Source organism: Ranitomeya variabilis, chromosome 5 (genome assembly GCF_051348905.1).
Source record: "Ranitomeya variabilis isolate aRanVar5 chromosome 5, aRanVar5.hap1, whole genome shotgun sequence".
Lineage (NCBI taxonomy): Eukaryota > Metazoa > Chordata > Amphibia > Anura > Dendrobatidae > Ranitomeya > Ranitomeya variabilis.
Window position 1 is genome coordinate 251919690 of NC_135236.1, and position 22962 is coordinate 251942651.

General features: G+C 45.3%; 1 protein-coding gene across 3 annotated transcripts in view; it reads right to left on the bottom strand.

The window, feature by feature from the left end:
• Positions 1-3932: 3932 nt before the first annotated feature.
• ULK3 (unc-51 like kinase 3) overlaps positions 3933-22962 on the bottom strand; it is a 55804-nt gene continuing 36774 nt past the window's right edge. For all 3 annotated transcript variants that reach the window (XM_077264044.1, XM_077264045.1, XM_077264046.1), the window contains 6 exons: positions 19288-19352; positions 19126-19201; positions 4665-4705; positions 4346-4387; positions 4183-4249; positions 3933-4040 (listed from right to left, as the gene is read on the bottom strand). In XM_077264044.1, coding sequence (XP_077120159.1) covers positions 4024-4040; positions 4183-4249; positions 4346-4387; positions 4665-4705; positions 19126-19201; positions 19288-19352 — 308 coding nt within the window. In that variant the 3' untranslated portion in view covers positions 3933-4023. The remainder of the gene's footprint in view (positions 4041-4182; positions 4250-4345; positions 4388-4664; positions 4706-19125; positions 19202-19287; positions 19353-22962) is intronic.

The following is a 22962-nucleotide window of genomic DNA, read 5'->3' on the forward strand; positions in this document are numbered from 1 at the left end:
AGGAACTGCCTGCCATACAAGGTCAAACTGTAGCCATGTTTATTGGCTGTATTACAGCCACGAAACATGCGGGGCAGGGATCCGAGCATTGGCAGTACTCGGTTGAGACTCGAGCATGCTCAGAAAACTCAGTAAGACAAAGAGAACACAGCTAGTCCAAGAACTGTTGATGCTGTACTACTAATGAAGGGGTTTTAAAGCCCACCATATATATTAAACACAAACCCACTCAAATTTTGGCAGGACTGGCTGACCATCTAATTTGCATGGAGGCCTCCTGACTATACCCTGACAGATGAAATGGGGGAGGTAAGGCTTGACAATTTCAACTTAAACATTCTATCCTTTTTGTGCTCCCTGGAGAGAAGCTGCCCGTAGAAGAGTCTGGCAGAGACTTACTCCAATCTCCCCACTGAAAAAAAAAAACCAAAACAAAAAAAAAACAACACTCAGCTGACAGCTATCTGGGCACCTTAAGGACCTTTTTTTTTTTTTTTTACAAAGTTGTCCAAAGCTCGCATCACCCATTGGAAAATGAATATCTGGTTGTACCGACTTTTGTAGTTGCAATCACTTTTCTATAATTTTGTGTCAGTCTCTCACATAAAGAAATAGTTGGATGGTAGGTTTTAGTGCCCAACTTTTCATTTCAGTTCCTGTTTTAATGGGGTTGTTTCAGACTAGAAAAGGGTCCATTTTTTGCAGAAACAGTGCCACACTTGTCCAATGGTTGTGGCTGATACAGCAGATGAATGAGAACCTGGTTGAGAATGGCAAAAAAACAGAGAAGTAGACTAGTTGTGTATCAATGTCTTCAGACATAGATTGGATATGAACAGGCGGCTGCTAATTTCAATATTGGTACATTGTTAAGCTTCCACACATCACAAAAACAGGTTTTGTTGTTGGTAAGAAGGTTCTTAGTGTGAAATACCTTATCTGCCTATACCATACTTTTGCCTTTTCTGATCCTTCAGAGAAAGGATTTTTTCTGCAACCATGTATTATTGTGATTTTCACCTTTCACCCTCCTATTAATCACATGCGTTCCACTTTCTCCTTATCAAGTTCTGAACACAGATCTCAGCTGAGGGTACAGGATAAGATGGGCAAAAAAAGAAGTGGAGCGGCTGGCCACTCACATGAATGTAGGACGAATCTGCTGATTTTGGTGGGCCTAGACGACCATCTAATGTGTATAGTTGGGGAGTGGGGTGTCCTAACATTTCCCTACAATGACGGGAAACAATGACTGGTGAAACAAGGATCAAGCTGTTGGATTTCAAAATGTCTGATTATTTTGTTGTAAGCACCATAAGGTTTTCAGTAGAGGTTTTCGACCAGTTGTGGTCACAAATACATTGTACATATCCACGTGGTATCCTGCTTTTTCAATAAGACAGCACACAATCCATTGTTTCCATTTATCCAAACACATATCCATTTTAATAATGATTTACGACACGGAGCATGCCCTATTCTCATCCAATCTGCGGTCAGCCATTAACCATGGTTGAAAAACAGAAGCAATTTGATTTTACTTAAGTAATCCATCAATGTTTCAGCGGCTCTAAGTCTCCTCACCTGACATGCTTAACATGTCACTCTCCGCAAGGAGAAACCATACTTCTTGGATCCTTTTTTAACCAAACCTTTGTTATAAGTCAATAGATAAAGATCAGACACTCTACCTCCATTAGGTTTTAAAAGCCTATGGAGGAAAAAAACAAATGCAAAATGGATAACACATGAAATAAGTAAAATGGTCTGTTTTACACGAATGGAAACACAAGTGTAATAAACGTAGCCTAAGGATGTACATGGGGTAGGCAAGATGAAAGCACTGTCGGCTGAGAGTTAATGTGAGCGCTATCTAAATATATGACCAGCTGCAATCATCCGTACTTAGAGCTAGTGAAGTTGAGAAGATGGCTTACAACCTTACCAGACCAACTTTTTGAGCTCTGTTATGGCCTTATTCCACATGCATCAATGAGGCCTTACTTTTTCCCATGGGTGATATAGGTGTTGGATGACTCTTCCTCTGAAGTACAGTGATAATATAATAAGAATACTATGTCTCCTTCCCCATACTGTCCAGGACTTACATTCCATTTTATTTCTAGATGTGAAAAAAAATTCTATGTGACAAAATATAGAAAATCTGGAAATGAGTAAATACATATTCAAAGTATTGTATGCAAAAAAAACTGCAATACACATGCAGTGAAAAAGTAAAATGATCATGCCCTGGTATATATATCACTAGGTTATAGGACATGTTTGCACCCTTCCAATAATGAAACAATAACACAGCAAATCTACAATAATCCATGGGGGAAGTATCTGAAGACTGCACCCTGGCCGAGGACGCCTCACTCCACTATGTCTCAGCACTGTGTAGTGGTTTCGAGAGTTTTGTTTAGATCTGTGAGTCTTTGTAACAGTGGTTTCTACATTTCTAACAACTTGATATTAAAAGAAATCTTTGGAAAGTTTGGTGTGGAGGTGTTTTTGTTGGCTTACAGTGGATCGAACTCACTCATATTAATAAATAGTATTTTATAGTATAGTTTTCCATTCTCGTCATCCATCCATCTGCTTTCCAATGTGTCTTGGAATAAACAACCTCATATGGCAAAGAAATAGCCGCAATTGTCCAGAGGGGGTAGATACACTCACTGACATGTCATAGGTGCACTGGTAAATTAAGCAGCCTTATTTTCCTAATTGACAAATCTAAAAAGTGAGTGTTAATGTCATACACACACAAACATTGGAGTGGAAAGAACCATCACAATTATGCATAAAAGATTCTTCTCCATTATAGGAGAGGTCAAATGTTAACATCGGGGAAGAGGAGATGGAAGAAAAAAAAAGAAAAAAAAAAGAAAAAAGAAATTACCTGTTACTACTATTGGTAAACAGTAAATAACAAATATATTTTATGTTCTATCAATCTAAGGCATATATAAAAAATAATAGAGTGAAATTTACTACAGTAAATGTTGTTATTGGCCATTTATGAAGGTGTCGGAGTCAAGACCTTGGCTCACGGACTTCACAGCCCTAGCTGACATACCCTCATTCTTATATAGCTTGTGTAGGGTCTAAGCTGAAGGGTGTTAGGCAGGTTTGTTACACTTGTCATGCTAATCCTTAGATTATTTTATTGCTGACAGTCGTGTTCTGGTTCCCTACAACAGATGTTACTGTATGGATAACGGGCCTGTGCACAGAATGTACTGTACTCACAAATGATGCTGAAATAACGATAAGATAATAATAATAATAATTTTTATTTATATAGCGCCAACATATTCCGCAGCGCTTTACAAATTATAGAGGGGACTTGTACAGACAATAGACATTACAGCATAACAGAAATCACAGTTCAAAATAGATACCAGGAGGAATGAGGGCCCTGCTCGCAAGCTTACAAACTATGAGGAAAAGGAGAGACACGAGAGGTGGATGGATAAGATACACTTTATTGATCCCGGGGGAAATTACGGTATTACAGCAGCAATACAAACAGCAGTACATAAAATATTAGGACACAAATCTTGCACAAGTATACCAACATTACATAACAAATAAATGTGGGTAGTTCATTTGCTATGTAATGTTGGTATACTTGTGCAAGATTTGTGTCCTAATATTTTATGTACTGCTGTTTGTATTGCTGCTGTAATACGGCAATTTCCCCAGGGATCAATACAGTGTATCGTATCATAATTACAGCATCTTGTCCTCATTTGTGAGTATAGTACATTCTGTGCACAGGCCCGTTATCCATACACCTGTTGTAGGGAACCATCAGCTGTAGGGTACGATCAGCTGAGCTGTAAACCAGTGTCCGGATTGTGACCCATTTCTGCACCAGTCTGTAAGTGTAAGCTGTGGACATAAGGGGAAACAAAAAGACCAGAGATTGGAAAATAATTTAATTTACACATAGTATCACTAAAACAAATAACCATTTATAGAGAATTGCATCCAGGCTAGTGTCCCACGTTGTGGCTACTGCAGAGAACACGCTGAAAAGAGAGAAGACGACATCAGTTCTCCTGAGCTCAGCGCCTCAATGGCAGCATTATCCTATAGTTTACACTGCATTATAGTACATATTGTTTATTTAAGAAAGAAAAAAGTGGGAAAGTATAAAGTTTATAGACTCACAGCCCCGCACAGACTCCGATAACATCTCCTGTCCGAGAGATTCAGACTTCCATTTGGAGGTTTTCATCTGCAGATAACCCATAAAAGAGATCACCTGATTTTGAGATCCTAAGAATCCTCTTACATGTGAACTGATGTGTAGGGGGTTTTATACTCTACTTACCTCTTCCTTTAAAAACTCAGCTCGCTTCATTAGTGTCTGAATCTGTCGGATAACCACATCGTTAGTAACTCATAGAGGAGGGCTGCCGGACGAGATCACAACATCAACGAGGCCAAGCGGACAGGCCATAGTCTTACTATGTGGGATCACTGACAGATGACTCATGCACATTTGCAATGTAAGCCAGCATGTTGCCACACTTGAGGAAATGCACATACAGTGTATAGAAATATCACACAATTTAATGTTGGGTATCAATATGCTGGAAATACATACCCACCTAACATTTCTCCCTCTAGAATGCTACAGTTCCACTTACTTCAGCATGTAGAAGCTCCCGTCTTCTTCCAGCCGATTCAGCTACAACAGACCAAAATAAAAACAACTTGTATATTAAAGGGGAGGTATCTCCAGGTTTCACAATATAAATGGCATACATTACTAGATAATGCCGTAAATCAGGATTTAGAGATCTAGGTTGAAAATCCATGTCAGAATGGTTGTATCAGAATGTTTGTGGTTTTTTTTTTTTGCTCATTGCACTTCTCCCAAAAGATGCAAAGAAAAAAAATCAAAATGTCAGATGTACCCCGAAACTGTATCAAAACAATCTACAGCCCTGGGCAGAAAAAATATGCCGTCACACAGCTCTCAAAAGATGGGGTCTCTTTTTTTTTTTTTTTTTTTAAACTGGTAGGTTATAAATGAAATGAAAAAAATTCTTCTAAATTTGATATCGCCACAATTGTACTGAACTTGAAAAATCGTATTTCCAGGTCATTTTTACAGCATAAGGAATTGTACGAAAACAAAACCTCCCAAAATACAATGTCGAACTGCAGTTTATCATCATTTCACTGGAATTTATTTTTTTTTCTCAATTTTCAATACTTTGTATGTTGAAGTGAGTGGTCGCATTCAAAATTACGACATCTCCTGCTAAAAACAGTTGATCGGAAAAGAAGAAAAAAGTTATGGCTCATATAGAAAAGTAGTGGAAAGAAATGAAAGAGCAAAAAGAAGAAAAAGAAAACACATTACCAAGAATTGTACAGCAATTGTTAATGGATTTTCAACATAAGTACACTAGTCTCAGAAGGTCCAAGAGTTCCTTGATGACAGTTTACAACAATAAAAACATTTGGACTTTAGCATATTTACAATTGAAAATCTGTACAGTTATTTGCGTCTTTTATAAAGAGAGACAACTGAAGATATTTATTCTGGAATAAATAATATATACATATTTATTATTATTATTCATTCACATGAACACCACAGTGTTGGAGAGTCTACCAAAAAACTGAATAAGTACTAGAAAACACGCTGCTGTTTTTTTTACAGGTCCTGGGAGCGCCCTCCATTTAGGTTTGCTTGAAAACATGGGATTTTAGACCATAAACTGGTTTCCAGTTCAGAAAAAAAAAAAACGTATTTTGGGGACGTGCACTAATAATGGAATTGGCACCATATCTATACCATAAATCTGAAGGCAAATGCATTTTGTGCTGGGCGTGTGAATAAGGTTTTTCTGATTAGAAGCCTAAAGAGCCATTGGGTACGGTTATATTTTATTGCATTCCCAAAAATATTTTAAAGAGCATGAATCAATGTAGTAATATACACAAATCTGGTATAAATCTATGAAAAACATGCCGACATATGGAAAGAAAATTGTAAAGTGTTCCATGGGTTGTGTTATACATTGCAGAAATGTAATAGATTTCCTAGGTGGTGCAAACAGGATTTAGGACCCTTTTATCAGACGAACGGCATAGAAATGTTAGAGATTATTATATGGAGCAAAGTAAAGTCTGTGTGCCATTAGCTCTAATATGGGACCCCATAAGTCAGATTTGGATGATAGGCAGGCTATTCTTCATTATTTCCCTGATCCAACCACACAGTCCTGTTAATCGCAGTAAAATCTGATATGAGGCTATTGCTGGACTAGAATAAACAAATCCGCAGACAACTGGGATCACAAATGGAATTCTGTGCGGTTTTCGCATCGCTTGCTGGCAATGTGGTGAATTTAAGTGTAACTGAATAAATATCACTGCAGCACATTACAATTACTCCAGAGGTGGTCCTCACCACACACATTTTCTTTAATAAGTAAGCCACCATAACAATCAGCTGATTGCTAGGGTTTGGCTCCCAAGATCCCAGGCAAGCACAGGATTTGCCAGTGAAAGCCTTTGCAGGGAAAATGTGGTATTATATCCAAGTCGGCCATACTAGACCTTTAGTTTACAGAGAGGGCAACCTCTATGATATTTTATAAATATATAACTCCATAAATCAACGTGACACAAAAATTGGATACCATTTGCTCCATCTGTAAGACCTTTATGGGGTATATGGGGTATCTAGATAGAGGTAGCACCTCTGGTGGAGTGCTTGCCGTGTCCTTTCTGGACAGCTCTTCCATCTTTGGTCCTCATCTGATACTCAACTCTCACCTGTACCTCCAAGTACCTGCTAGCATGCGGCAGCGGGTACACCCCGGAACACCGCCTCGGCAGGCAGGCCAAACCAGGTGAGGGTAGCTGTTGGGTTTCTTTGAGACCTAAGGTGATTTTCAAGGGTTTGCCTACCCTTGCATGTGAAGACTGGATATGGCAGACTGTGCGGAAGAAACCAAGATTCAACGGACAGACAAGCGATTTCCAGCACAGCGTTTTGTGGAGCGCTGAGAGGGCGCAGCGAGGCACATATAGGACACTGCTGGCCATCCACTGCACCCTGACATATTTCCAGTTGTCTCACCTAGTTCTTGCCACTGGGGCTCGATAGGTACGGGTGAGAGAGTGAGGTTGACGACTGCGCAACTCTCCCTCACTTTAATCCAAGTCAAGCGCAAGTCATGACTTCAACCACTGCGTATCTAAAGTCCTGCGGCGATGGGAGAGTGGCAAAGCAGCAGGTGTGGAGTCACTGGAAGCTGTAGTCACGAACCTGCATGCAGGTGGCCCAGGCCATATGGTCCCTCCCCACTGGACCGAAGCAGTAGTGGAATTCGGCAGCCTCCTGGGTGTCTGAGCAGTCCTGTTCAGGATCACTCTGCTCACCTCAATCGAGGATGGGGCTAGAAAAGGTGCCTCAAACATAGTCTGCTTCATTTCACCTGGCCAGCCTACCGCAGCTGGCGGGTTTCCCATACAGCGGTCGACACACAATAAAGAAAAAGAAAATAATGGTACTCAACCTTGGCACATGGAATGTTAGAACTCTGCCGGATAATACCAAGGCAGACAGACCATAGAGGAGAACGGCATTGGTTGCTCGGGAGCTAGCTCGTTACAAGGTTGATATAGCAGCTCTCAGCTAAACACGCCTGGCAGACAAGGGTCAATTGACAGAGCATAGTGGTGGATATACATTCTTCTGGAGTGGTCGAGGCAGCACTGAAAAACGAGAAGCAGGTGTGGGATTTGCTATCAAAACTCATCTTGTTCGTAAACTTACCAGGCTTCTGGAGGGCATCAACGACTGTCTGATGACATTTCAGCTCCCATTTACAAACAAGAAACACGCAACTCTGATCAGTGCCTATGCTCCCACGATGACTAATCCGGATGACATTAAAGATAAGTTCTACGATGAACTAGACACACTTATTTCAGCAATCCCATAGGCAGACAAGCTCATTATACTTGGAGACTTTAATGCCAGAGTGGGAACAGACCATCAAAACTGGGAAGGGGTCATTGGGAGACAAGGCACTGGCAAGTGTAACAGTAATGGCCTGCTGCTCCTCAAGATGTGTGCCACACATGACCTTGTCATCACCAACACTTTATTCCTCTTACCCACACGCAAGACATCATGGATGCACCCACGCTCGAGGCATTGGCATCTCATTGATTACATCATTGCCAGGAAAAGGGATGAGATGGACTTTAGAATGACGAGGGCCTTATGAGGTGCAGACTGCTGGGCTGACCATCGCCTCATTGTGTCTAAGTGCAGGCTCCGCATCCTGCCTGCAAGGAGACCCCAAGGGCAGAAAACGACAAAGAGGCTGAATATCTATAAGCTGCAAAATAAAAGAATTGCAAGGGAATTTGCCAATGACCTTGATGGCAGACTGTTAAATATACTGCAGGCATAGGAGATCGGCGTTGAACAGTGGACAATTCTGAGAGGTGCTGTTTATAATACTACTCTGGAGCATCTCGGATCAGTAGCCAGAAATAATCAAGAGTGGTTCGATGAAAACGACGAGAAAATAAAGACACTCCTAGAAGAGAAACATCAGCAGTACAAGGTGTATCAAAATGACCCCACGTCGTTAGCTAAGAAAGGTGCCTTTACCAACATAAAACGAAAGGTACAAAGCAAGCTACGCGAGATGCAGGATATCTGGTTTAGCAAGAAGGCCGACGAAATTCAGGGCTATGCAGATACCCATGACCAGAAACGCTTCTACGATGCGCTCAAAGCTGTATATGGACCCCAGTCATCAAGCTCTTCATCTCTGCTTAACGCAGATGGAACTAAGCTGCTGACAGAAAAGAAACAAAATTCTGGAACAGTGGGCTGAGCACTTTAATAATATTGGTAATTGCCCTGCCAATATCAATGATGAGGCTATTGCTCGCCTGCCCCAGGTAGAAATCAACAAGGAGCTTGATGTTCTTCCAAGTGGAGATGAAGTCAGGAAAGCAGTAAAACAACTTTCTTGTGGAAAAGCACCCGGAAATGATGCTATACCTGCTGAGGTATATAAAGCTGGCGTCCCTGTTCTGATGCAAACGGTGACCAAACTATTCCAATATATGTGGACAAAGGAACAGGTTCCGCAACAGATGAAAGATGCCAGCATAATGCACATATACAAGAGGAAAGGTAATCGCCAATCTTGTGACAACCATTGAGGCATCTCCCTTCTGCCCACTGCAGGCAAGATATTGGCTCATCTCTCGCTCAACCGCCTTTTACATCACCTTGAGCAAGGACTATTACCTGAAAGCCAGTGTGGTTTCCGTGCTAAACGTGGAACAGTAGATATGGTCTTTTCAGCACATCAACTTCAGGAAAAGTGTCAGGAGCAACGCGTGACCTTTATGTAACTTTTGATAATTTGACCAAGGCTTTCAACACAGTCAGTAGAGACGGCCTGTGGAAGATCATGGCAAAATTTGGCTGCCCGAGCTAGTTCATCTCAGTCGTCCGGCAGTTCCATGATGGCATGATGGTGAAGGTTCTGAATGATGGAGACAAATCTGAGGTTTTCCCAGTAACAAACGGTGTAAAACAAGGCTGTGTGCTTGCTCCAACCCTGTTTAGTATGCTGTTCTCTGCAATGTTAAGTGATACCTGTAACAACCGTGAAGATGGAATCCAGGTTAGGTACAGGACTGATGGCAAGCTATTAAACCCAAAACACCTGAAGGCGGTTACGAAAGTGCATGAGACTGTTATCCGTGAATTATTATTTGCTGATGACTGTGCACTTAACGCTAGCACGGAACAGCAGATGCAGCATGAAATGGACTGTTTTTCGCAAGCTTGCGACAGTTTTGGTCTCGAGATCAACATTAGAAAAACCGAAGTCATGTATCAACCGTTCCAGGAAAACTGTACAAGGAGCCACGTATCACGGTGAAGGAGCAAAACCTCAAAGCAGTCGATAACTTTACCTACTTAGGCAGCACACTTCCCCGTGAAGTAACCATAGATGCTGAGGTTAATAGAGGGATTTTTGGTTCTTACCGTAAAATCTCTTTCTTGGAGCCTTCATTGGGGGACACAGGTAACCATGGGTGTATGCTGCTGTCACTAGGAGGCTGACACTATGCAAATAAAGAAGAAGTAACTCCTCCCCGGCAGTATACACCCTCCGACAGGCACCAGGCAACTCAGTTGGTGCAAAAGCAGTAGTAGGAACAGGTAATATAAAACTCAACCTATGTACCAAACCACAACAACGGCACGTTGGCCAATACGGTACACACTTCAAGGGAGGGTGCTGTCCCCCCCAATGAAGGCTCCAAGAAAGAGATTTTACGGTAAGAACCAAAAATCTCTCTTTCTTTCTCGCCTCATTGGGGGACACAGGTAACCATGGGACGTCCAAAAGCAGTCCCTAGGGCGGGATATTCTGCAGAAAAAAGAGGAGTTAGGTCGGCCGGTCAGAAACTGCCGCCTGCAGTATCCTCCTACCCAGACTCGCGTCCGCAGAAGCCTGAGTATGCACCTTGTAAAATTTTACAAAGGTGTGAATAGATGACCACGTTGCGGCCTTGCAAACCTGCGAGGCCGAAGCTTGGTGACGAACTGCCCAGGAAGCTTCCACAGCCCGGGTAGAGTGAGCCTTCACCCCCGACGGAGGCAGTTTGTCTTGAACACGGTATGCCTCCAGAACCGCCGAACGGATCCAACGAGCAATTGTGGACTTGGAGGCGGGGATCCCCTTTCGCCGCCCTTCCGAGACGATGAACAGAGAATCGGCCTGACGAAAAGAGGCAGTTCTGGCGAGATAAATTCGGATAGCCCTGACCACATCCAGCTTGTGAAGAGATTTCTCCAAGGGATGAACCGGGGAAGGGCACAAGGAAGGGAGGACAATGTCCTCATTGATGTGAAAAGCCGAAACCACCTTTGGTAGAAAGGAAGAAACCGGACGAAGAACCACTTTGTCCTGATGAAGGACTAGGACGGGAGAACGACAGGATAATGCCGCCAGCTCCGACACTCTTCTAATGGAGGTGATGGCGACCAAAAAGACCACCTTCCAGGATAGAAGCGAGAAGGAAATGTCCTGAATCGGTTCAAAAGGCGGACGGCGTCCAAAAAGAGGTTGAGGTCCCAAGGCTCGACAGGACGATAAGGGGGAGCTATATGAGCGACCCCCTGGATGAAGGTTCTCACCTGAGGCAGGGAGGCCAGGTCTCTTTGAAAAAGAATGGACAGAGCGGAAATCTGACCCTTCAAGGTGCTAAGGGAAAGACCCGAATCTAGACCCGCTTGAAGGAAACTGAGAAGAGATGGAAGGGAAAAGGTCATAGGAAACAGATTGTTGTCCTGACACCACCGGAAAAAGGCCTTCCAACACCTGTGATAAATACGCGAGGAAGCCGCTTTTCTCAACCTTATCATAGTCTGGATGATGCTATGAGAAAAACCCGCGTCCTTCAGGACCGCGGCCTCGACGGCCATACCGTTAAATTCAGAGACCGAGAATTCGTTTGGAAGAGGGGCCCCTGCGAAAGAAGGTCCGGACGCCTCCACGGAACGTCCGATAGCATGTTCACCAGTTCCGCATACCATGCCCTGCGAGGCCAATCTGGAGCAACTAAGAGTACGGGGACCCCTTCTGTCTTGATCTTTTTTATGACCCTTGGGATCAAGGGGAGGGGTGGGAACAGATAGGGCATCTGAAACTGAGTTCACGGGATCACGAGTGCGTCGCATCCGACGGCCATCGGATCCCGAGATCTGGAGACGTACTGGAGAACCTTGTGGTTTGCCCGGGAAGCAATCAAGTCGACGTCTGGGACGCCCCACCGCTGGCAAATCTGGCTGAAGATTGAGGGGAGAAGAGACCACTCGCCCGCCACGATGCCCTGGCGGCTGAGAAAGTCGTCTTCCCAATTGTCCACCCCTGGGATGTGGACGGCTGACAGAGAGGGAACGTGATCCTCCGCCCAACGCAGAATTTTTGCCACTTCCGCCATGACTTGTGTGCTGCGAGTCCCTCCCTGATGGTTTATGTAAGCCACGGCCGTGGCGTTGTCCGACTGAATGCGGACCGGTTTCCCTGAAAGGAGAGACTCCCAGCGGATGAGGGCTAGGAAGATGGCTCTGATTTCCAAGAGGTTGACAGGGAGGCGTGCCTCCTGAGCAGTCCAGCGGCCATGGGCCGTGAGGTGGAGAAAAACTGCTCCCCAACCTTGGAGACTGGCGTCGGTAGTGATCACCTGCCAGCGGGGAGGGAGGAATGACCTCCCGCGCAGCATGGAGATGGACAGCGCCCACCAAGAGAGAGACTGTTTCACTCTGGGGGAGAGACGAAACGGGCGATCCAGGGAAAGTGGATTGCTGTCCCAGGCAGACAGAAGGGCCAGCTGGAGGGGACGAGAGTGGAACTGGGCATAGGGGACCGCTTCCATGGAGGTGACCATCTTTCCCAGAACCCTCATGGCAAGGCGGAGAGACGGAGGATTCGGGCTCTTTAGTGCCCTGCCTCGACGAAGAGAAAGGAACTTCTCTTTGGGAAGAAAGACCTGAGCCAGAGAGGTGTCGAATTCCATGCCCAGGAACTCCAGCCGCTGAGTTGGAATCAGGGAAGACTTCTGGTAATTGATTATCCAGCCGAGGCGAAGAAGCGTGTCCAGAGTAAGCTGGAGGCTCTGGCTGCAATCCCGACGGGAAGGACCCTTGATCAAGAGGTCGTCGAGGTATGGGATTACCAGAATCCCCTTTGAACGTAGGATGGCCATGACCGCTGCCATGACCTTCGTAAAGACCCTGGGCGCAGACGCCAGACCGAAAGGGAGGGCCGTGAACTGATAGTGATGACCTTGGATCGCGAACCGGAGGAATCCCTGATGTCGTACGCAAATAGGGACGTGAAGGTACGCATCTCGGATATCCACGGAACACAGAAACTCTCCCAGCTCCATGGACGCGATCACCGAGCGTAGAGATTCCATCCTGAAACGCCGAATCCGGAGATGGCGGTTCAGCCACTTGAGATCCAAAATTGGACGGAGAGAACCATCCTTTTTTGGAACCACGAACAGGTTTGAGTAAAAACCCCAAAACCGCTCGCGATGAGGCACCAGAACTATGACTCCTGAGGCGAGGAGCGAATCGACGGCCTGGAGAAGTCCTGATAGGTGGGAGGGCTGTTTGGGAGGACGAGAGAGCAGGAAACGTCTTCCTGGGGGCGAAGAAAATTCTATCTTGTAGCCCGAAGTGACGATCTCCCTGACCCAGGCATCGTCGACTACCGAAAGCCAAACCTCTGAGAACAGGAGAAGTCGGCCTCCCACCCTGGAGGGATTTCCAGGTGGGGGCGACCCGTCATTTATTAGAGAACCTGTGGCCCCGAGATCCAGATGGTTTTGCGGGGTGGCTCTTAGCCCTCCAGCGCGGTGGAGGCCTGAAAGAAGGCTTTCTTCGGTCTCCTTGTGAGGAAGAACGGTCCTGGTTGGGGTTTACTGAAGGGACGTTTCAGCTTGGATTGGGGTAAGGAGGTACTCTTGCCACCCGTAGCGTCCGAGATCATTTGATCCAGCTGCGTGCCGAAGAGTCTAGAACCCTGGAAGGGCAGACCAGTGAGGGATTTTTTAGAAGCGGGGTCAGCGTTCCACGCTTTTAGCCAGAGAATCCGGCGAATGGCCACAATGTTGCTGTTAGCCCTGGTGGAGCAGGCCGCTGCATCAAGGGAGGCAGTCATGAGGTATTTTCCCGCAAGAGAAATCTGATCCGCCAATTCAGACAGTTCCTCAGCAGGAGCAGAGGCTAAAATGCCCCTGCGCAGGGTTTTGGCCCAGGCTGACACAGCTTTGGCTACCCAGGACGAGGCGAAACTAGGGCAGAGGGAGGCTCCGGAAGCCTCAAATGCAGATTTTGCTAATGCCTCGATTTGCCTGTCCGTGGGGTCCTTAAGGGAAGCCGCGTCCGGGATAGACAGAACCGTCTGTGAGGATAGCCTGGAGACGGGCGGGTCGACCTTAGGAGACTCGGACCATTTGGAAACAAGGTCGGAGTGAAAAGGGTATAACACGTCAAGCCGTTTCCTGCCAGGGAAATGCTTGCCAGGGTTTTCCCAGTGTGTAGAGGTAGTGTTGTCAAACTCCCTGTGATTAGGAAAAAACCTAGAAGGACGTTTAATCCGTTTTAACGCAATGGAGACGTCCTGAGAGCTCGCTTCATCCTCCTTAAGATCAAGTGTCTGAATGATAGCCGAAATAAGGTTATCAACCATCTCCTGTGTTTCGGAAGTCTGATCTGCATCAGAGTCAGATTCCAACTGAGAGGATAGATCAGACCCGATGTCCGCCTGCGAGGAGGGGGAACGGGCAGAAAGGGGAATCCCGTCCAGGGAACAGGAAGAGGATCTAGATAAGGTCCATTTTCTGTCTCTTTTGTCCAGTCTGCCTCTGCGAGGGTCTAGGACAGGTGCGAGCGAATCGCCGTGTGAGGCGTTCGTGGCACTGGTGGCATTAGAGAGAAGCGGGATACGTTCCTGGACCAAGGACTGAGAAACCTTAGTCAGGTCGGACACTGATTGAGACATTGCAACAGCCCACTCCAGGGGAGGGGGGGTGCACTCATCCCGGGACCTAGGAGCTTCTTGAGGGGCTGACATGATGGGAGGAACGCAGGACGGGCAGAAGGGTGAAGGCTGACCTGAGGCCCACTTTTTCTTACAGTGAGCACAGGCGTAATGGATGGCCGTAGTGGCAAAGGCCGGGGTGGGGTCGGACATAGGTGGATATTGCCTTGTCCTGGAGCGGAGAAGTACTGCCGGGAGGAGTTGAGCCCGAGAGAGCAGTAGCGCTGAGCCTGCTGGAAAACAGCGACAGCGGTAGCTGCAGGTGCCTGTGTTCCCCTGAAAATCTTCTGTCCCATGCGGTGTGCAGACGCTCGCGGAGACAGCGCGATGCCGTGGACGGACACAAGCGCTGAAGGGGGAAGCAGAAGAAACGCCCCCAGCAGCGCTGAAAGATTCCCGGCCGCAATACTGAAGGCTGCCACCAGAGGGCGCTCAAGTGCCAAAAAGAAAGTGAAGAAAAGCCGGGAACTACTGGCCGCAATACTGACGGCCGCCACAAGAGGGCGCTCAAGCGTCAAAAGAAGAAGAATAAAGCCGGGAGAGACAGAAAAGAATGGCAGGCGCGCTGCAAGTTTAAATAAAAAGGAGGGAAAGAATGCCGGCGTTATGTGAAGCCCTTTCCCCGCAGTTTAGCGTGTCCCAGCGCCTGAAAATGCGACCCTCTACCCTATCAAAAGGGAAGCCTGGTAGGATATATGGAAATCGCTGCCGGGCAGGGTGGGGGAAGGAAGGGGCGGGGGGGGCTTTGTTGATTGAAGAACCCCTACCTGGAGATGAGGAACCATCAGGATTCCTTGTAGACTAGAGGGTCCTGGAAGAAGTCCTCCTTCCGCGCCACGAACTCTCCGGCGCAGAAGACGGCGTCGACCCCTAACCAGGGGGAGAGGGTCACTGGGAGTGACCGCCGTCTTCCTCTCAGCCCACTCCGAGGAGAGGGATGAGAAGGGGAAACAGGCAGGACCGGCCACCGAGGAAGAAAGTCACCGTGAACACCCGAAAGGGTGAGAGAGGACAAAGTCCTGCCCAGCGGGTCCGAGAGGGTGCGATGTGGGTGATACCACACTGCTCTCTCGGTCGCTCAAAGTGGGGAAAACAGGGTGATAAAACTGCACCGTTACCCTGAAGGAAAAATCTGAAAAAGAAAGGGAAAAGGTTAATAAACAAAACAAATCCCTGTAAAAAAAATGCGGATCTGGGGTTAGATCCAGGTCCGCCTCCTACAGACACTAAGCAAAAACTGAGTTGCCTGGTGCCTGTCGGAGGGTGTATACTGCCGGGGAGAGTTACTTCTTCTTTATTTGCATAGTGTCAGCCTCCTAGTGACAGCAGCATACACCCATGGTTACCTGTGTCCCCCAATGAGGCGAGAAAGAAAACAGAATCGCCAAAGCCAGTGCCGCCTTCGGGAGACTGCGTAAGAACGTCTGGGAACGAAGGGGACTCGGCCTTACCACCAAGCTAAAGGTCAACTGCGCAGTGGTCCTCACCACACTTCTCTATGCTAGCGAGACCTGGACAGTCTACAGCCGGCATGCTAAACAGCTTAATCATTTCCACATGAGTTGCCTCCGCAGACTCTTCCACATCAGGTGGCAAGACAATGCCTCGGGCAGGGCAATTCTGGAACAAACTGGGCTCTGCAGCGTTTACACTCTCCTGTTGAAAGTCCAAGCCAGGTTGGCTGGACACGTGGTTAGAATGCCTGACAGCCGACTACCGAAACAACTGCTGTACGGAGAACTGTGCCAAGGAAAGCGAGCAGTTGGGGGGGGGGCAGAAGAAGCGCTATAAAGAATGCCTTAAGGTGTCTCTCAAAAACCTGGAAGTCAACACCAATGAATGGGAAGAGCTTGCCCTGGATCGTCCAGGTTGGCGGGGCAGAATCACCTCAGGATCACGTGCAGCTGAAGATAGGAATATCTTTGATGCAAAAAGAAAGCGCGCTGTACGCAAGGCACAAGTAGAATATGGTGTACTGACCACATCGGCTTCCTTATGTCAAGTATGTGGGCAAACCTTCAGGGCCCGGACTGGACTCATTAGCCACCTCCGGACCCATAACTACTAATTCTCTTCTAACCCTGAAGTCATGGTCATCTTCGAAAACGAAGCACGAACATCATCACAAGACCCTTATAACTAAAGGCCCCTATACACATTACATGGCTGTCGGCCGAACAATGCTTCAGCCGATCGTTCACCGCCAGCCATTACGGCTGTCACTACCATACAGTGGAGCACTAGGTCAACTGCTCCCGTTATGTCTATGAGAAAACCAATGACTGACATCTTTTCCGGCAGCTTACAGTAGTGTTCAAAATAATAGCAGTGTGTTCAAAAACATGAGTTAATCACAAAATCTTTATACTAGTTTTTATTTCCAGCATTGGGAACATTGCACACTGTTTTCCAATTCAAAACATCAAGAGAAATGTAGATAATTTTAACTATTTTACAGAAAATAAAAACTGAATATTGGGCTGTTCTAAAAAAATAACAGTGTCGGCATTTGTCTTTACAAACTCACAATATGTACCATTTTTATGACCATTTTGCATTCCTGTGAATCACTAACCTAATATTTAGTTGTATACCCACAGTTTACAAGATCTGCTTGACATCTATGTTGCATAGGGTCAACCAACTTCTGGCCCCCGTCACCTGTTATTCCTGCCAAGGATGCTTGGACTACATCCCACAATTTTTTGGCATTTGTTGGCTTTGCCTCACAAACGGCATTTTTAACGTCACCCCACAAGTGTTCTATAGGATTAAGGTCTGGGGATTGGGCTGGCCACTCAACCTCAATTTTGTTGGACTGGAAGCAAGATTTTTCTTGTTAACTGGTGTGCTTAGTGTCGTCTTGTGGAATCACCCATTTCAAGGGCATATACTCTTCAGCGTAAGGCAACAAGAGCTCTTCAGATATTTTAATATATGCAAACTGATCTATGATCCCTGGTATGCGGTAAATAGGTCCGGCACCATAGTAAGAGAAACCTGCCCATATCACGATTCTTCACTGTCTTCAGAGTGTACTGTGGCTTGAATAAAGAGTTTGGGTGTCGTCTGAGGAACTGTCTGTGGCCATTGAACCCAAAAAGAACAATTTTACTTACTTTAGTCCACAAAATGTTTCTCCATTTCTCTTTAGGCCACATGATGTGTTCTTTGGCAAACTGTATCCACTTCAGTACATGTTTTTAACAGTGGGACTTTGTGGGGACTTCTTACTAAGAGATTAGCATCACGCGGGCGTCTTGTAACTGTCACAGTACTCAGATAATTTGAGACTGTCTCCATCATCCAGGAGCTGATCATTGGCAAAGGCTTAGCCATTCTGGCTATTATTCCATCCATTCAAATGCTAGTCTTCCGTTTTCTTCCACGTCTCTCTGGTTTGGCTTTCTATTTCAAAGCATTCCACCTGAGGCTATTAACTAGTTAACTTATAGTCATATTGGACTGCTGCTATTTTAAACACTACTGTATCTCTGGGAGTAACAGACAATCTGAAAATTGACATGCCAAATCGACAGTTTCTCTGAGAATGTCAGCTGGACAGTGCCACCATCAATATCGGCGGATTCAGCCAACATTAGTCACAAACAGAGACATTATTAATGGGGATGTCAGATATCGAAATTTGTTTTTCTTAGGCATGGAGCTTTTCAAAATAAAAAAGCGGCATGCTCAGCTTCAATCCCCCTTGTGGAACCAGTGCAGGCTACGCCAAGGTCTGTGCCAGTTCCAGAAGCGATGTCTGTGCCAACCGGATGTCACAAGACTGCTGAAGCCTGTGACTGGCTACAGTAGTTAGGTGAGCGCAGGAGTGCGTCTTCAAAGAAGCATCCGATGATGTGCTACTTTTATCACCTGACCGCTGCTACTAATCACTGGCTTCAGCGGTTTGGTGATGTCACTTCCGGAGGTGGTGCAAATCTCACTGGAACCACATGAGTGACGCAAGTTGAACATGTCTACTCTGATAATTTCCAAAGATCCATGCCTATCAAAAATTTTTTTTAACTGTTTGACAACCCTTTTAAGACACAAAAATTTGTGTGAGATGAAAAAAAATTGCGCTCCAAAATGTTACATTAAAAAGGGGTATATGAAGGAATAAAGTATTTTTTAAGGCAACTTTAAAAAAGAAAACACCCCCTTAGTGACCCATGAAACTCTATTCTGATGCGTACTCGTCCCTCGCTGGTTTGGAGTTATTGAGCAGGTTCTGAACACACTGAAAATGTCCACTCAACTAATCACTGGCATCCGAACTTGAGCGGCAGGTGGATCACGGAGGACGAGTATCACTACTTTAATTTTTTATGCAGTCTAATGCATTTAGAGACTATTTTACATTTCGTAGATAGCCCATTTAAAACTAAAAACAGAAATCCCAATCATAAAATATAAAGAGTCAGAACAGTTGTGTTTAGCACTGAATGTGTTTTATTCACATAACCCAAAACACTTCCCTTACCAGAGAGCATTAGTAGTAATTCCCCTAGACTCTGCTGGTACAGATCCAGGGCATCTGCAGCCATGCCTTCTTCATCCTGCAGGGACATTGACGATAGAAGGAATGTAAGGAAGTTCTAGCAGATGATCTAGTTTTCCGCTATTTGTTCTGCTGACTTCATACCTTTAATATCCCAGCTGAGGCCACATCCAAAGCAGCAAACAGACGGGGCTTGTCCTGTGACATCTCTTTATTAAATGATTAAAGAGTAGGTAATTAGTTTTGGCAAAATAATAGATATATATATGCTTGGATAAAACAATAGTAATACCTTAGCGAAAAAAAAAAAAATCTCTGTATGTTCACTTTCCTCCAAATTAAAAATATCCCAGCAAGAAATTAAGTGCATACCCTGCTGTAAGTAAATAAGTAAAAGCAATAGTGCATATAAATAACAATGGTTCCTGAGGAAACACCGTTTTGATAAAAAAAAAAAAGAAAAAGAAAAAAAAAAAGCTTAAAAGCCATCCCACCAGCGTCAAGGTGTACCCTAATCAGGATGGTCCTAACCTCTAGTATTAAAACCTTAGCACGTGACAAGATAGAGGATTTTGTGGATTGAGGGTATGTGCACACGTCCGGATTTCTTGCAGAAATTTCCTGAAGAAAACCGGAAATTTTCTGCAAGAAATCTGCATTTTTTTTTTGCGTTTTTTTAGCATTCTGCAAGCGTAATTAGCTTGCAGAATGCTAAAGTTTTCCAAGCGATCTGTAGCATCGCTTGGAAAACTGACTGACAAGTTGGTCACACTTGTCAAACATACTGTTTGACAAGTGTGACCAACTTGTTACTATAGATGCTGCTTATGCAGCATCTATAGTAAAAGATAGAATGTTTAAAAATAATTAAAAAAATAAAAAATGGTTATACTCACCCAGACGATCTCCTCAGCGGCGTCCGTTCCTATAGATGCCGGTGTGGTTCAGGACCTGTGATGACGTCGCGGCTTGTGATTGGTCGCGTGAGTCACATGAGCGGTCACGCGACCAATCACAAGACAGTGACGTCATCACAGGTCCTGAACCACACCATCTATAGGAAATGAAGAGAGAGCATGCACCGGAGAGGCGGGAACACTCCGGGGCCATCAGAGGGTGAGTATAGGACTATTTTTTATTTTAAATATTTTTTTTTGACCAATTATATGGTGCCCAGTCCGTGGAGAAGAGTCTCCTCTCCTCCACCCTGGGTACCAACCGCACATAATCTGCTTACTTCCCGCATGGTGTGCACAGTCCCGTGCGGGAAGTAAGCAGATCAATGCACTCCTAGGTGTGCGGAATCCCCGCAATTCCGCATTTTTAATGAACATGTTGCTTTTTTTTCCGCGATGCGATTTTTTCACGGAAAAAATCGCAACATTTGCACAAAAAATGCGGAATACCCTGTAAATAATAGGAGGCATATGTAAGCGTTTTTTTCGCGTTTTTATCACGTTTTTATAGCGAAAAAACGCGAAAAAAAACGCAAAAAATCCTGAACGTGTACAACACATGGCCTGAGTCCGCGCTGCCGATAATGATAAAATGTCCAGGTGTTGAAATAAACAAAAGTGTTTATTTGAACACCTTGACTTTTTATCATTATCGGCAGCGTGGACTAAATCCACAAAATCCTCTATCTTGTCATATTGATACAGTCTCTTGCGGACACATGGATCTGCTGCAGATGGAATCCTCATTGAGATCTGTATGCCTTACCAATAGATCTATCAGGTTAGTGCAATTTGAATTAAATGAAATTTGTGTCCATCGGATAAGACCCTATTGCGCTGATCTCTCCTACAGATTTAACCTTAGCATGTGTCATAGTGATGTCAATGTGAATAAGACTTGAGCAGGACCGGGTCCCGAAAATGGACACACAGCAAATGGGAATTATTTAAATGTATGTCCCGCTGAAAGGAAGGGAGTCCACACCCTCACTAAATGAAGAAATCTAAACTAAAACGTTCATTTTTGTCGGTTAAGTTTCAGATTTCTGTACATTAGGGTGTGGGCTCCCTTCCTTTGAGCTGGACATTACGTTTAAATAGATTCTAATTTGCTGTGCGACCTTGTTCAGGCCCCGGTCCTACTCAGCGCTTATTCACGCAGACGTCACTATGACGCATGGTAAGGTTTTAATGCTAGAGGTTAGGACCATCCAGAATTTGGGTACACCTTGACGGCGTGTTTACCCAAGTACCCAATGTTATTTATATGCACTATTGCTTTTACTCATTTACTTACAGCAGGGTACGTTTAATTTATTTTCTGTCTTCGGTTGTATCTGTTTAATGCACGCACGTCTATCTCTGGCCCACAGGGTGATTATATTTGGCCTGTGACACCGGTACTGCCCCCATTACACTGTATCGAGTACTGCATGGGGCCATTATTCTGTATGGAGGACTATGTGGGGCCCATTATTCTGTATGGAGGATTATGTGCGGCTCATTATACTATAAGGAGGACTATGTGGGGCCCATTATTCTGTATGGAGGATTATGTGCGGCTCATTATACTATAAGGAGGACTATGTGGGGCCCATTATTCTGTATGCTCTGTCAAGAATTCTCACAACCTTCTTTCATGATCTGTCAAGAATTGTCACCCCGGTAAGGACACCCCCTCTTTCCACACATAGAAATATATGTGCTATTAACACCCAGAAATTTATGAAGAAGGTGCAGTCATCATTGGCCCCAATCTCCTCCCTCTCAAGTACTGACTCTGCATTGAAACAATATAATGAGACATTGCAGTGTGCCCAGGATTAAGCTGCACCTCCTACATTTAGCACAACTTGGCACAAACTGTGTCAACCCTGGCACACACTGCAAACACGTTTCCTCTAGCTGTGCTCCAGGCGCACCGAACATCTGTGGAGCAAATTTAATCTGAATGACGATTTCATCCAATCCAAGTTTATGACTAAAACACAAAACTCTGCCTTTCACCTCTCCAAACAAACCTACTTTGACACCCTCATTACCTCATTATCTAATAATCTGAACTGACGACTAAGGCTACTTTCACACTTCCGTCGGTACGGGGCCGTCGCAAACCGTCAGCCCGACGTACCGATGGACGTTGTGCTAAATGTAGCACAACGTGGGCAGCGGATACAGTTTTACAACGCATTCGCTGCCCATTGTGAGCTCCGGGGAGGAGGGGGCGGAGTTTTGGCCGCGCATACGCGGTCAAAAATGGCGGACCCGTCGCACAAAAAAACGTTACATTGAACGCTTTTTTGGGCGTCGCGGCTGCCAAAACATGACGCATCCGTTGCACGACGGATGCGACGTGTGGCCATACGTCGCAATGCGTCACTAATACAAGTCTATGGAGAAAAAACGCATCCTGCGGGCAACTTTGCAGGATGCGTTTTTTTCTCCAAAACGACGCATTGCGACATAGGCCATAAGACGGAAGTGTGAAAGTAGCCTAACACTTTCCACTCTTTCCTCAAACAGTAGAGGCCTCCACCACCGACCTCAACGCTGATAATCTGGTCAATTATGTCAAAGAAAAAAAACTGACCATATCAGACAGTACATTTTCTCCCAATCCACTAATGTTATATTCTCCTCCCACCTGCACTGCATCTTGCTCACTTTGTCTTTGAACCAGTCACGCAAGAAGTTCCCAGGCTGCTTTCATCTACCTGCACCAGTGACCCTATTCCCTCACATCTCCTCCATTCCCTTTCCCCTGCTGTCACCACTCACCTAACTAAAATAGTTAATCTTTCCTTCCTCTCATAAACACGCCAGCATACGTGCATTACTTTAAAAAACATCCCTCGACCAGAAC